This window comes from Pseudorasbora parva, chromosome 25, assembly GCF_024679245.1.
Source record: "Pseudorasbora parva isolate DD20220531a chromosome 25, ASM2467924v1, whole genome shotgun sequence".
In the NCBI taxonomy this organism is placed as follows: Eukaryota; Metazoa; Chordata; class Actinopteri; order Cypriniformes; family Gobionidae; genus Pseudorasbora; species Pseudorasbora parva.
The window spans coordinates 36,816,761-36,829,289 of NC_090196.1; the positions used below are offsets into that span (position 1 = coordinate 36,816,761).

General features: G+C 37.2%; 1 protein-coding gene across 15 annotated transcripts in view; it reads left to right on the top strand.

The window, feature by feature from the left end:
• Nucleotides 1-6,434, top strand: part of nrcamb (neuronal cell adhesion molecule b) — a 68,127-nt gene extending 61,693 nt beyond the window's left edge. For 14 of the 15 annotated variants that reach the window (XM_067437123.1, XM_067437116.1, XM_067437115.1 and 11 more), the window contains one exon: nucleotides 4,023-6,434. In XM_067437123.1, coding sequence (XP_067293224.1) covers nucleotides 4,023-4,233 — 211 coding nt within the window. In that variant the 3' untranslated portion in view covers nucleotides 4,234-6,434. Of the gene's footprint in view, nucleotides 1-128; nucleotides 293-4,022 lie in introns of those variants that run through there. The other variant, XM_067437119.1, reaches the window with a different exon arrangement.
• The last annotated feature ends 6,095 nt before the right edge of the window (nucleotides 6,435-12,529 follow it).

Consider the following 12,529-nt stretch of genomic DNA (forward strand, 5'->3'; position numbering starts at 1 on the left):
TCAGAACTTCTCCACAACTCTGGGATTGGATGATGGATCTGGTCTGATCCGGATTCTGTGGGACATGATCATGTTCTGTCCAGATGAACTCGTATTTTACTGCCTCCTGTTCTTCCTGTGTTCCTCAGATGAATCCCGAATAACCTGCAGATCTTAGTTTAGTGTGAAGATTGTATTGAACTCAAGCTGCTCGTCTCCTCCTGCTTTATTCTGCACGCGAGACCGGTCCATGCACTTTACTCCTGTACAGCAATATTCCTTTATATCATTAAATGATTGCCTTGATTTTGGAGATGATTGCAGTAGATGTTTACCTCTCCTCACGATCCAGCTTTGATCCTAGCTCACGGTTTGGGAAGCGCTGCTATATCTCCCGATGTAGAATATGAGTGTGTAGTAGACGAAGCACACACACACACACACACACCCAGTCCCGTAGAGTAACTGGCTGTGAAGGCTCAGGCTGCCTCTCAGTGTGTGACGGAATCAGGTCTGAATCCGGGTGGGAAGGTAAGCGGGATCTGCATGCGGAGCCACTGGGAGAAACTCAGCCATTCCAGGATCACACTTCACCTGAAGCAATCTAAAAGACATCAGACAGAGCACATGATCCGGAACTCAGCACATAATCAGATTACTGTTACTTCTTATTGATTACTTCTCTTTCACACAGTAAATTATTCCCTAAATGAAGCCTATAAAGATGACTCCACACCAGCGGGCGATATCGCTCTGCGTGTGTGTCTGTCTCTTTAAATGCTCAAGCTCGTCACGGCACGATGGATTCTGATTGGCTCATCAGATGGATAACATCACTCTGAGAGTGATTCCAGCTACCGTTATTGTTATCTTTACTTTATCGCTATCTTTATTGTTATCTTTATCTCTTTTGTTATCTTTATCGTTATCTTTATTTTAATTTTATCTCTTTAGTTATCTTTAGCGTTATCTTTACTTTATCATTATCTTTGCTATCTTTATCTCTTTCGTTCATCATTGACATTATCGTTATCTTTACTTTATTGTTATTTTTACTTTATTGTTATCTTTATCGTTATATTTATCATTATCATTATCATTATTATCTTTACTTTATCTTTATTGTTATCGTTATATCTTTCGTTATCTTTATCTTTATCTTTACTTTATCTTTATTGTTATCGTTATCATTATATTTATTGTTATCGCTTTCTTTGTTATCGTTATATCTTTTGTTATCTTTATCTTTTCTTTATTGTTATATTTATAGTTATATTTATCTATCTTTATTGTTATCGTTATCTTTATCATTATCTTTATCGTTATCTTTATTGTTATGTTTATCGTTATCTTTTTTGTTATCTTTATATTTATCATTATCTTTATTGTTATCGTTATCTTTATCTTTATCGTTATCTTTATCGTTATCTTTATCATTATCTTTATCATTATCTTTTTCGTTATCTTTATATTTATCATTATCTTTATTGTTATCGTTATCTTTATCGTTATCGTTATCTTTATCGTTATCTTTATCATTATCTTTATCATTATCTTTTTTGTTATCTTTATATTTATCATTATCTTTATTCTTATCGTTATCTTTATCGTTATCTTTATCATTATCTTTATCGTTATCTTTTTTGTTATCTTTATATTTATCATTATCTTTATTGTTATCGTTATCTTTATCGTTATCTTTATTATTATCTTTTTTGTTATCTTTATATTTATCATTATCTTTATTGTTATCGTTATCTTTATCGTTATCTTTATCATTATCTTTATCGTTATCTTTTTTGTTATCTATATTTATCATTATCTTTATTGTTATCGTTATCTTTATCGTTATCTTTATCATTATCTTTATCGATATCGTTTTTGTTATCTATATTTATCATTATCTTTATTGTTATCGTTATCTTTATCGTTATCTTTATTATTATCTTTATTGTTATCGTTATCTTTATCATTATCGTTATCTTTATCGTTATCTTTATCATTATCGTTATCTTTATCATTATCTTTATCGTTATTGTCATCTTTTTCGTTATCTTTATATTTATCATTATCTTTATTGTTATCGTTATCTTTATCGTTATCTTTATTGTTATCGTTATCTTTATCGTTATCGTTATCGTTATCTTTATCTTTATCTTTATCTTTATCATTATCGTTATCTTTATCGTTATCGTTATCTTTTTCGTTATCTTTATATTTATCATTATCTTTATTGTTATCATTATCTTTATCGTTATCTTTATTGTTATCTTTATCGTTATATTTTTTGTTATCTTTATATTTATCATTATCTTTATCGTTATCTTTATTGTTATCTTTATCGTTATATTTTTTGTTATCTTTATATTTATCATTATCTTTATTGTTATCGTTATCTTTATATTTATCATTATCTTTATTGTTATCGTTATCTTTATATTTATCATTATCTTTATTGTTATCGTTATCTTTATATTTATCATTATCTTTATTGTTATCGTTATCTTTATCGTCATCTTTAACCTTATATTTATCGTTATCTTTATCGTTATCTTTATTGTTATCGTTATCTTTATCGTTATCGTTATCGTTATCTTTATCTTTATCTTTATCATTATCGTTATCTTTATCGTTATCGTTATCTTTTTCGTTATCTTTATATTTATCATTATCTTTATTGTTATCATTATCTTTATCGTTATCTTTATTGTTATCTTTATCGTTATATTTTTTGTTATCTTTATATTTATCATTATCTTTATCGTTATCTTTATTGTTATCTTTATCGTTATATTTTTTGTTATCTTTATATTTATCATTATCTTTATTGTTATCGTTATCTTTATATTTATCATTATCTTTATTGTTATCGTTATCTTTATATTTATCATTATCTTTATTGTTATCGTTATCTTTATATTTATCATTATCTTTATTGTTATCGTTATCTTTATCGTCATCTTTAACCTTATATTTATCGTTATCTTTAACGTTATATTTTACGTTATCTTTAACATTATCGTTATCTTTATTTGTTATTGTTATCTTTTATTGTTATCGCCGTTGGTGTGAACAGGCTTTTACTGTATATTTCACGTTAAATTCACATGCAGACAAACGAGAAAAATAGGTATTTTTAGTAAGTGTTTTTATTGTTTTTAAATAATAATAAAAAAATAGAATCTAAACAATAAAAAACTGTAAAAATATTTGTATTAAATAATAAAAAATAAACAATAAAAACACTTACTAATATATATATATATAATTTTTGTTTACTTGCAAAATACTTTTTAGTATGTATGTTTTTATTCTTTTTAAATAACTTTTTTTAAATATAACAAAATACAGTAAACGTATTTATATATAGTGTTTCATTTGTTTTTAAATAATAACAAATTTAAATATAAACAATAAAAACACATATTAATTTAGTTTACTCGCAAAATATCTCTATGTGTTTTGATTGTTTTTAAATTAAATGATCTATTTTAAAATATAAACAACAGATATATTGCAGGTAAACAATACACATTAAAAAAATAACTATAAAAAATATATTTTAATTTTTATGATTATTTTTTAATGTTAATATAAGTTTTTCATGAACTGTGCTGAGATGTGTTTTAGTGCATGTGGAGTTGATGATAACGAAGGGAATATATGGCCTCTACGGCTCTATATCGGTGTGATAAACGAGTGATGTTTCCTGAGATGTGCAGATCATCAGAGTTACTGTCCGGCATTATGAAATCTGACGTCCTGTGTGTTAGTGACGAGCAGGAGTTTCAGGGGAAGTGTGTGTCGTCCATCAGTCCTCGTCTGTGTGTGTGTGTGTGTCCTGAATCACAATCTCTGATTCTCATCCTCATGCTTCGTCCATCGGATGCGTCTCAGGACTGTTGCTTTGCGGTCAGCTCATCATGTGTGTGTGTGTGTGTGTGTGTGTGTGTGTGTGTGTGTGTGTGTCCATCTCCTGAGTCCGCTGCTGTTAGCAGTGTGTGCTCTGCTCCATCATTCACTGCATGTGGTTTTTCTCCTAGTGACGAGGACCATAAGCCGCTGAAAGTGAGCCGGACTCCCTCCAGTGGGACGGTCCGGCGGGACGGCAGCGAGGACAGTTTAGTGGACTATGGAGACTCCGGAGACACGCAGTTCAACGAGGACGGCTCGTTTATCGGCCAGTACAGCGGCCAATCAGAGCGCAACTCGGAGCCGCCGTCGCCACTCAACGCCATGAACTCGCTGGTGTAGCTCTGACCGAGATTAGCGCATTAGAGACGGACGCGCGGCTGTGCTTACAATACACACTGCAGCACCGCTACACTACTGACTGCCGTTAGCATACGTCTGAGAACACACGCCACGCTAGGCTAGCTAAACTCGCTCAGACTATCACGACTCGCGCACATCTCTCTCCATAACTCACTTAGCTTTCTGCTAATAATGCTAACACTGTGGTAAAACATGTTAGCTAAATGCTAATTCATGTTAGCAAAAATGTTAATTTATGTTAGCACAAAATGCTAATTTATGTTAGCAAAAATGTTAATTTATATTAGCTAAGTGTGTTAATTTATGTTAGCTAAAAATGCTAATGTATGTTAGCAAAAATTATATTTCAAGATAGTTAAATATGAATTAATGTTAGCAAACATTCTAATAATGGTAACATTGTGGTAAAACATGTTAGCAAAAATGTATTAATGTATGTTAACAAAAATGCAAATTTATGTTAGCTAAAATACTCATTTATATTAGCTAAGTGCTAATTTATATATCCAAAAATGTTCATTTATGTTAGCAAAAATGCTAATTTATGTTAGCAAAAATGCTAATTTATGTTAGCTAAAATACTCATTTATATTAGCTAAGTGCTAATTTATATATCCAAAAATGTTCATTTATGTTAGCAAAAATGCTAATTTATGTTAGCAACAAAATACTAATTTATGTTAGTAACAAAATGCTAATTCAAGATAGCTAAATGTTAATTAATGTTAACTGCATTCTAATAATGTGGTAACGTTAGCTACATCCTACTTTATGTTAACAACATGTCAGTTCCTGTTAACAAACATGCTAGCAATGTGGAAAATGTTAGCTACGTGCTAATTCATGTTACCAACATGCTAATCAATGTGGTAAAACATGTTGGCATTGTTAATTCATGTTAGCATTATTGACGTGTCAATTAATGCTAGCAATATATTAATTCAATGCTAAAAATTTGCTAATTGATGCTTATACTAAATCATGTTAGCGATGCGTTAATTAATGCTAGTACTGTTAAAATGTGCTAGCAAACATGCTCATTCAGGTTAACAATGTGTTGAAAATGCTTTAAACATCTTATAAAACATCCTGCTAATGCTAATTCATGCTAGCAAAATTTAAGCAAAATGATAAGTAATGCTAGCAAGTGTATACTCATGCATGCTAGCAAAATGCTAACTAATGCTACATGCTAACAACATAAACCGTGCTATAACGCCTTCAGTATTCCAGACACGGCTAATCGCTGTTGACTTGAGTTTGGCGTGGGAGCGTCTTCAGCCGCTCTCAGAATGATTGGTCAGACACGCGGACTCTGATTGGCCCTCGCGGAGGTCATGTGACGATGCTCGTCCTGTATCGTGAGCACAGCCGGTGCATGATGACGATATATACGGTGCTTCATTATTGGCTTATTACGCATCATCGCGTGCATGTGAAGCTGTTCCCATAGCAACCCTGACCTGAGGAGTGATGATGATGAAGGAGCGGGAGAATGGGACTGCCATATGTTTCATCCCAAAATCAAGAGGAAATTATTGAAATGATATTTTAGATCTGGAGATGAAGCCTTTGTTGCACTGCACTGCATGCACATGTTATTAATGCCGATCAATAACCCCGCGGACAGCATGAGACGCGTTACTGCGGCGGAGAGGAGGAAGAGGAGGAGGAATTAGCCCTGTTTATATTTGCCTTGTTGAGTTTGTGTAGGTCTGCTCATTGGGATGAAGTGTGTGTGTGTGTGTGTGTGTGTGTGTGTGTGTGTGTGTGTGTGTGTGTGCGTGTGTGTGTGTGTGTGTGATGTTTTTATGCTTTTTCATAACTTGCATCAAGTTTGAATTTGAAATGTTCAATGTTTTGAAAAGATATTTTGTTACTGTAAATAAAGTGAGAGTTTGTTTGGCTTGAGGACTGAAGTGTGTGTGTGTGTGTGTGTGTGTGTGTGTGTGTGTGTGTGTGTGTGTGTGTGTGTGTGTGTGTGTGTGTGTGTGTGTGTTTAGTTTCTTCAGTATTATCTCATGTTTATGATGGTTTGTAAAGGGATTTTGTACTTTAATCTGTCTCAGATTTTCTAACGGCGTCTCGTTTTTCTAAAGTTCCACCGGATGATATTTCAGCCTCTATAAATATAATATGCAGAATAATATTGAATGAATAAATGTATTGCATTATATACACCTCTCTTCTGTTGAGTCATTTCTTGTCTTTTATAACATCTGAGATACCGTATCCCATAATGCACTGCTCTTGACTTCCATTTCCAGAGTGACGAATGAACCGGAATGCAAAGGTAATTATTATAATCTTGACCCCATTGGAACACACACTATAGTGCCAAAAGTGTTGTGACACCCTTTACACACACACACACACGCCTCTACATACACATCCATGTCTTTATAGAGCGACGCTTTGTGCACTGGAGCGCAGTCATGCTGGGACAGGAAGGGGCCGTCCACAAACTGATCCCACAAAGGCAGGAGCGTGAAATTGTCCAAAATGTCTTGGTGAAGCATTAAGAGTTCCTTTCACTGGAACTAAGAGGCCAACCCCTGAAAAACAACCCCCCCCCCCCCCCCCCCCCCACACACACACTCACACACACACACACCATGCAGTCAGGCGAGTCCCGTTCTCCTGGCGACGGCCAAACCCTGACTCGTCCATGGGATTGTCAGACTGAAGCGTGATTGGTCGCTCAGAGAACACGTCTCACTGCTCTAGAGTCCAGTGGCGGCTGCTTTACTCCACTGCATCCCACGCTTTGCATTGCTCTTGGTGATGTAAGGCTTGGATGAGCTGCTCGGCCATGGAAACCCATTCCATGAAGCTCTCTCCGCTGTTCTTGAGCTCATCTGAAGGCCACAGAAGTCTGGAGGTCTGGAGCTGTTGACTCTGCAGAAAATTGGAGACTTCTGCGCACTGTGACCCTCAGCATGCGCTGACCCCACTCTGGGATTGAACGCTTCGTGGCTGAGTTGCTGTTGTTCCCAATGGCTTCCTCTTTGTTCTAATCCCACTAACAGTTGAGGGTGGAATATTTAGTAGTGAGGAAATGTCTGGAATGGCCTTATTGCACAGGTGTCAGCCTATCACGGCCCCACGCTTGAGTTCACTGAGCTCCTGAGAGCGACCCATTCTTTCACTAATGTGTGTAGAAGCGTCTGCAGGCCGAGAGCTGGAGTTATACACCTGTGGCCATGAAGAGACTGAACACCTGAACTCAGGGATCTGGAGGAGCGGCACAATACTAATGGCAATATAGTGCTCATGTTCTGGCTTTAAGCAGAAACTCATTTCATTTGGAAGTTCTTCTTCTCCAGTGAATGTGTCCTGATGCAAGACTGTTTAGATATGAAATGTTTTAGACCGAGACACTGAGGAAGAGTCATGATATTTCTGCAGTGAGATGCTCTGGGTTATTTTGAGATTTTAGGAGCAGCAGAAGATTCCAGTGAACACACAGAGAAAGAAAATCACAAACACACAGAGAGTAACAGTAGAAGATCAGAGGGTTTATTTTAGTCAGTGTACTATTCCTGTGGAGAGAGAGAGAGAGAGAGAGAGAGAGAGAGAGAGGAGGAGAGAGAGAGAGAGAGAACGAGAGAGAACAAGAGAGAGAGAGAGAGGAGGGGAGAGAGAGAGAGAACAAGAGAGAGAGAGAGAGAGAGAGAGGAGGGGAGAGAGAGAGAGAGAGAGAGAGCCATCTGTCGAACACTTGCTGTGTGTGTTTGTGTCTTGCAGTGCTGGCACACACACACACACACACATTCAGCCGTCTGTTATCTGAACACTAGTGATTTTATCCAGCTCTTGATCATTTTCTGCTGGATTCTCACAGTATCAACAGATGAAATAAAGCAGAAGCAGCCGCAAACATCTCGACCAGCTCTAGATGTTCTGATGATGAGGATGATGATGATTATGATGGTGGTGAATTTAAAATAAGAAACATTGTATTATTTTATTATATTAATGTGGCTTATGTTAACGCTTGTCTTATTTTAGATCAGGGGTTCCCGACCCTGGTCCTCGAGGGCCACTGTCCAGCTCTAACCTTGATCAAACTCACCTGCCTCCAGCTTTCTAGTAACCATAAAGAGCTTAATTAGCTGGCTCAGGTGTGGGTTAGGATAACCCTAACCTAACCCTAATCCTAACCCCTAACCGTAACCCTAACCCCTAAACCCTAATCCTAACCGTAACCCTGACCGTAACCCTAACCCCTAACCCCTAACCCTAACCCTAATCCTTACCCTAACCCTAATCCTAACCCTAACCCTAACCCCTAACCGTAACCCTAATCCTAACCCCTAACCCTTACCCTAAAGAGCTTAATTAGCTGGCTCAGGTTTGGGTTAGGATAACCCTAACCCCTAACCCTAATCCTAACCCCTAACCGTAACCCTAACCCTAATCCTAACCCTAACCCCTAACCCTTACCCTAACCCTAACCCTAACCCTAACCCTAACCCTAACCCTTACCCTAACCCTAACCCTAACCCCTAACCCTTACCCTAACCCTAACCCTAACCCTAACCCTAACCCCTTACCCTAACCCCTAACCCCTAACCCCTAACCCTAACCCTAACCCTAACCCTAACCCCTTACCCTAACCCCTAACCCCTAACCCCTAACCCCTTACCCTAACCCTAACCCTAACCCCTAACCCTTACCCTAAAGAGCTTAATTAGCTGGCTCAGGTGTGGGTTAGAATAACCCTAACCTCTAATCCTAACCCCTAACCTCTAACCCTAACCCTAAAGATCTTAATTAGCTGGCTCAGGTGTGGGTTAGGATAACCCTAATCCTAACCCATAATCGTAACCCTAACCCTAAAGAGCTTAATTAGCTGGCTCAGGTGTGGGTTAGGATAACCCTAATCCTAACCCTAACCCTAAAGAGCTTAATTAGCTGGCTCAGGTGTGGGTTAGGATAACCCTAACCCCTAACCCTAACCCTTACCCTAACCTCTAACCCTAACCCTAAAGATCCTAATTAGCTGGCTCAGGTGTGGGTTAGGATAACCCTAATCCTAACCCTAACCCCTAACCCTTACCCTTACCCTAACCTCTAACCCTAACCCTAAAGATCTTAATTAGCTGGCTCAGGTGTGTTTGATTAGGTCTGACGCTGAACTGTGGCCCTCAGGATCAGGGTTGAGAATGCCGGTTTTAGCTCATATATGCCCTGTTGTCCAGGTGTGTGTCTCCCTCTAGTGTCGACTGAGAGTCACACAGATTAACCCGACTCTACAGATCATCTTCACTCTTTTCTCTTTCTCCACTGGAGACTCTGTGACTGATAATCAGAAACTAAATCAATATGCTTCATTCAAGCCAAAAACCATACATTCTGTCATCATTCACTCTCCGTCATGTCGTTCACACCAAACAAGGTTTCTTCTTCAGGACACAAAAGGAGATGTTTTGGGAAATGTGTGTTTTGGGTGTTCAATCAATGGGGTCTGATGTTGTTTGGTTCCCAACGTTCTTCAATATATCTCCAGAAAGTCAAACATGGAGGTCAAAGCAAGTCGCCTTTATTTATACAACCCTCAAGGGTGACCAAACGCCCCAGTCCTGTCCTGGCCCTAACATTCTCGTTACAGAAGGCCATACATATTCAAAGGTATTGATATTAATAAGGAATCTTTCAGCAAACTCTTAGTATCTCATTCAGTAATCCAAATATGGTCACCCTACTTAAGCAGTCGGGTAAGCAGTAGGACACCTCACGGCTTTAAAACGGTTACCACACAATACATATATTAAAGCCAAAATATATGCATCAATGCAACTTTCAATCACTAAAAGCCTTCCTTCCCCTGGAAAAAATAGTCCCTGACCAGGAACAGCTACAGAAGTTATATTATTACACCATTAGATGGCAGCAAGATGTTGGTATCACTTTAGTATGGGGAACACATATTCACTATTAACTCCGACTTCTGCCTCAGTAAACTCCTAATTTACTGCTTATTAATAGTTAGTAAGGTAGTTTTTGTAGCGTTTAAGTTTAGGTATTGGGTCGGATTAAGGGATGGAGAATAAGCTCATGCAGAATAAGGCATTAATATGAGCTTTATAAGTGCTAATATCCTAGTAATATGCATGCTAATAAGCAACTAGTTAATAGTTAATAACTGAACTTTAAAATAAAGTGTCACCCAAACGCTTTGGCTAGCGCTGTCAGGACACAGGAAAACCCCTTTACTGTTAAAAGGACAGGATGGACAAGTTTAGTGTTGATTTAATCTATAAAGCAATTCTGGAGAAAGCACTGATGTCATCGTCCAGCTCAGTTCAGTTCTCACACATTGGTGTCAGTGCAGTCAGATCAATAATACTGCTGAACATTCAGTGTCCCCAACTGAGCAAAGCCAGAGGCGACGGTGGCAAGAGCCCAACTCCATCAGGAGACAGAATGGAGAAAACCCTTAGGAGGAACCCAGGCTCAGTCGCTCAGTTCTCCTCTGGCCAATGAACAGACAGTGTGCGATTAGGGTTTAGGCAGCATTACAGGTCAGAAGTTATATTAGATATCAACATTCAGAACATGTTTCTTTTTTACTGCTGCCGGTATGGAGCTGAAGCATAGGGTCTGTGCGGAGGACCTGTGTGTCTCTGCTGAGGATCTGTGCCCATGGCTATCATCCTGACCAGGCCGTTAATTCTTATTCATTTAGCGACTGTGTCGAATAAATGCCTAGGTCGAGAAATAAGCAGATCTGACAGTGGCCTTCCTGTATGCGGTAACACTATCCTTCCATGAAATGCGAAAAACATCTAGTTTTGCTTTCTTCCAGCTCCGCTCTATTTGTCTGCCTCTTTTTTATTATTATTTTTTGGCGTTGGATTATTTGCTTTAATCTTCTTTAAGCGCCGGGGAGCAACTATGTCTAAAGTGCTAGTAAAGAGAGAGTCAATAGTTTCTGTTGCAGCATCACGTTCCTCTTGGCTATCTGTAATGCTGAGGAGATGGAACTGATGAGGAAGATTATGGACAAAGCAATCTTTAGTCGCAGCGGTTATCGTCCTGCCATATTTGAAGCGAGGGGATGGCTTTGCAGCCTTAGGTAAATTAAGTATACATGATATTAGGTAATGATCTGAGATGTCATCGCTCTGCTGCAGAATTTTAACAGTATCAACATTTATTCCATGTGACATTATTAGATCTAAAGTATGATTAAGGCGATGTGTTGTCTAACTCCAATAGAGTTTAGAATGTCTCTAAATGCCAATCCCAATGCGTCTTTTTCATCGTCTACGTGGATATTAAAATCCCCAACAATTAGTACTTTATCTGCAGCTAATACTAACTCCGATACAAAACCAGCAAATTCTTTGATAAAGTTTGTATTGTGGCCTGGTGGCCTGTAGACAGTAGCCAACACAAATGTCAGATGGGATTTATCATTTGTTCGTCTGTTTTATATCTATTTTTTATTTGTTGAACACCAATTACATTTTTACCCTTACATGATTACACGTAAACATAAATGGTTTTGATTTTTTTGTATTTACTAATTCGGGGAACAGACACAGTCTCTATGTGATAATATCTAGGTGAAAGAGTCTCTATGTGATAATATCTAGATGAAAGAGTCTCTATGTGATGATATCTAAATGAAGGAGTCTCTATGTGATGATATCTAGATGAAGGAGTCTCTATGTGATGATATCTAGATGAAAGAGTCTCTATGTGATAATATCTAGATGAAAGAGTCTCTATGTGATAATATCTAGGTGAAATAGTCTCTATGTTATAATATCTAGATGAAGGAGTCTCTGTGTGATAATATCTAGGTGAAAGAGTCTCTATGTGCTAATATCTAGGTGAAAGAATTCTATGTGCTAATATCTAGGTGAAAGAGTCTCTATGTGATATCTAGTTGAAAGAGTCTCTATGTGATAATATCTAAGTGAAATAGTCTCTATGTGATAATATCTAGGTGAAAGAGTCTCTATGTGATAATATCTAGGTGAAAGAGTCTCTATGTGATAATATCTAGATGGAGTCTCTATGTGATAATATCTAGGTGAAAGAGTCTCTATGTGATAATATCTAAGTGAAAGAGTCTCTATGTGATAATATCTAGGTGAAAGAGACTCTATGTGATAATATCTAGGTGAAAGAGTCTCTATGTGATAATATCTAGGTGAAAGAGTCTCTATGTGATAATATGTAGATGGAGTCTCTATGTGATAATATCTAGGTGAAAGAGTCTCTATGTGATAATATCTAAGTGAAAGAGTCTCTATGTGAT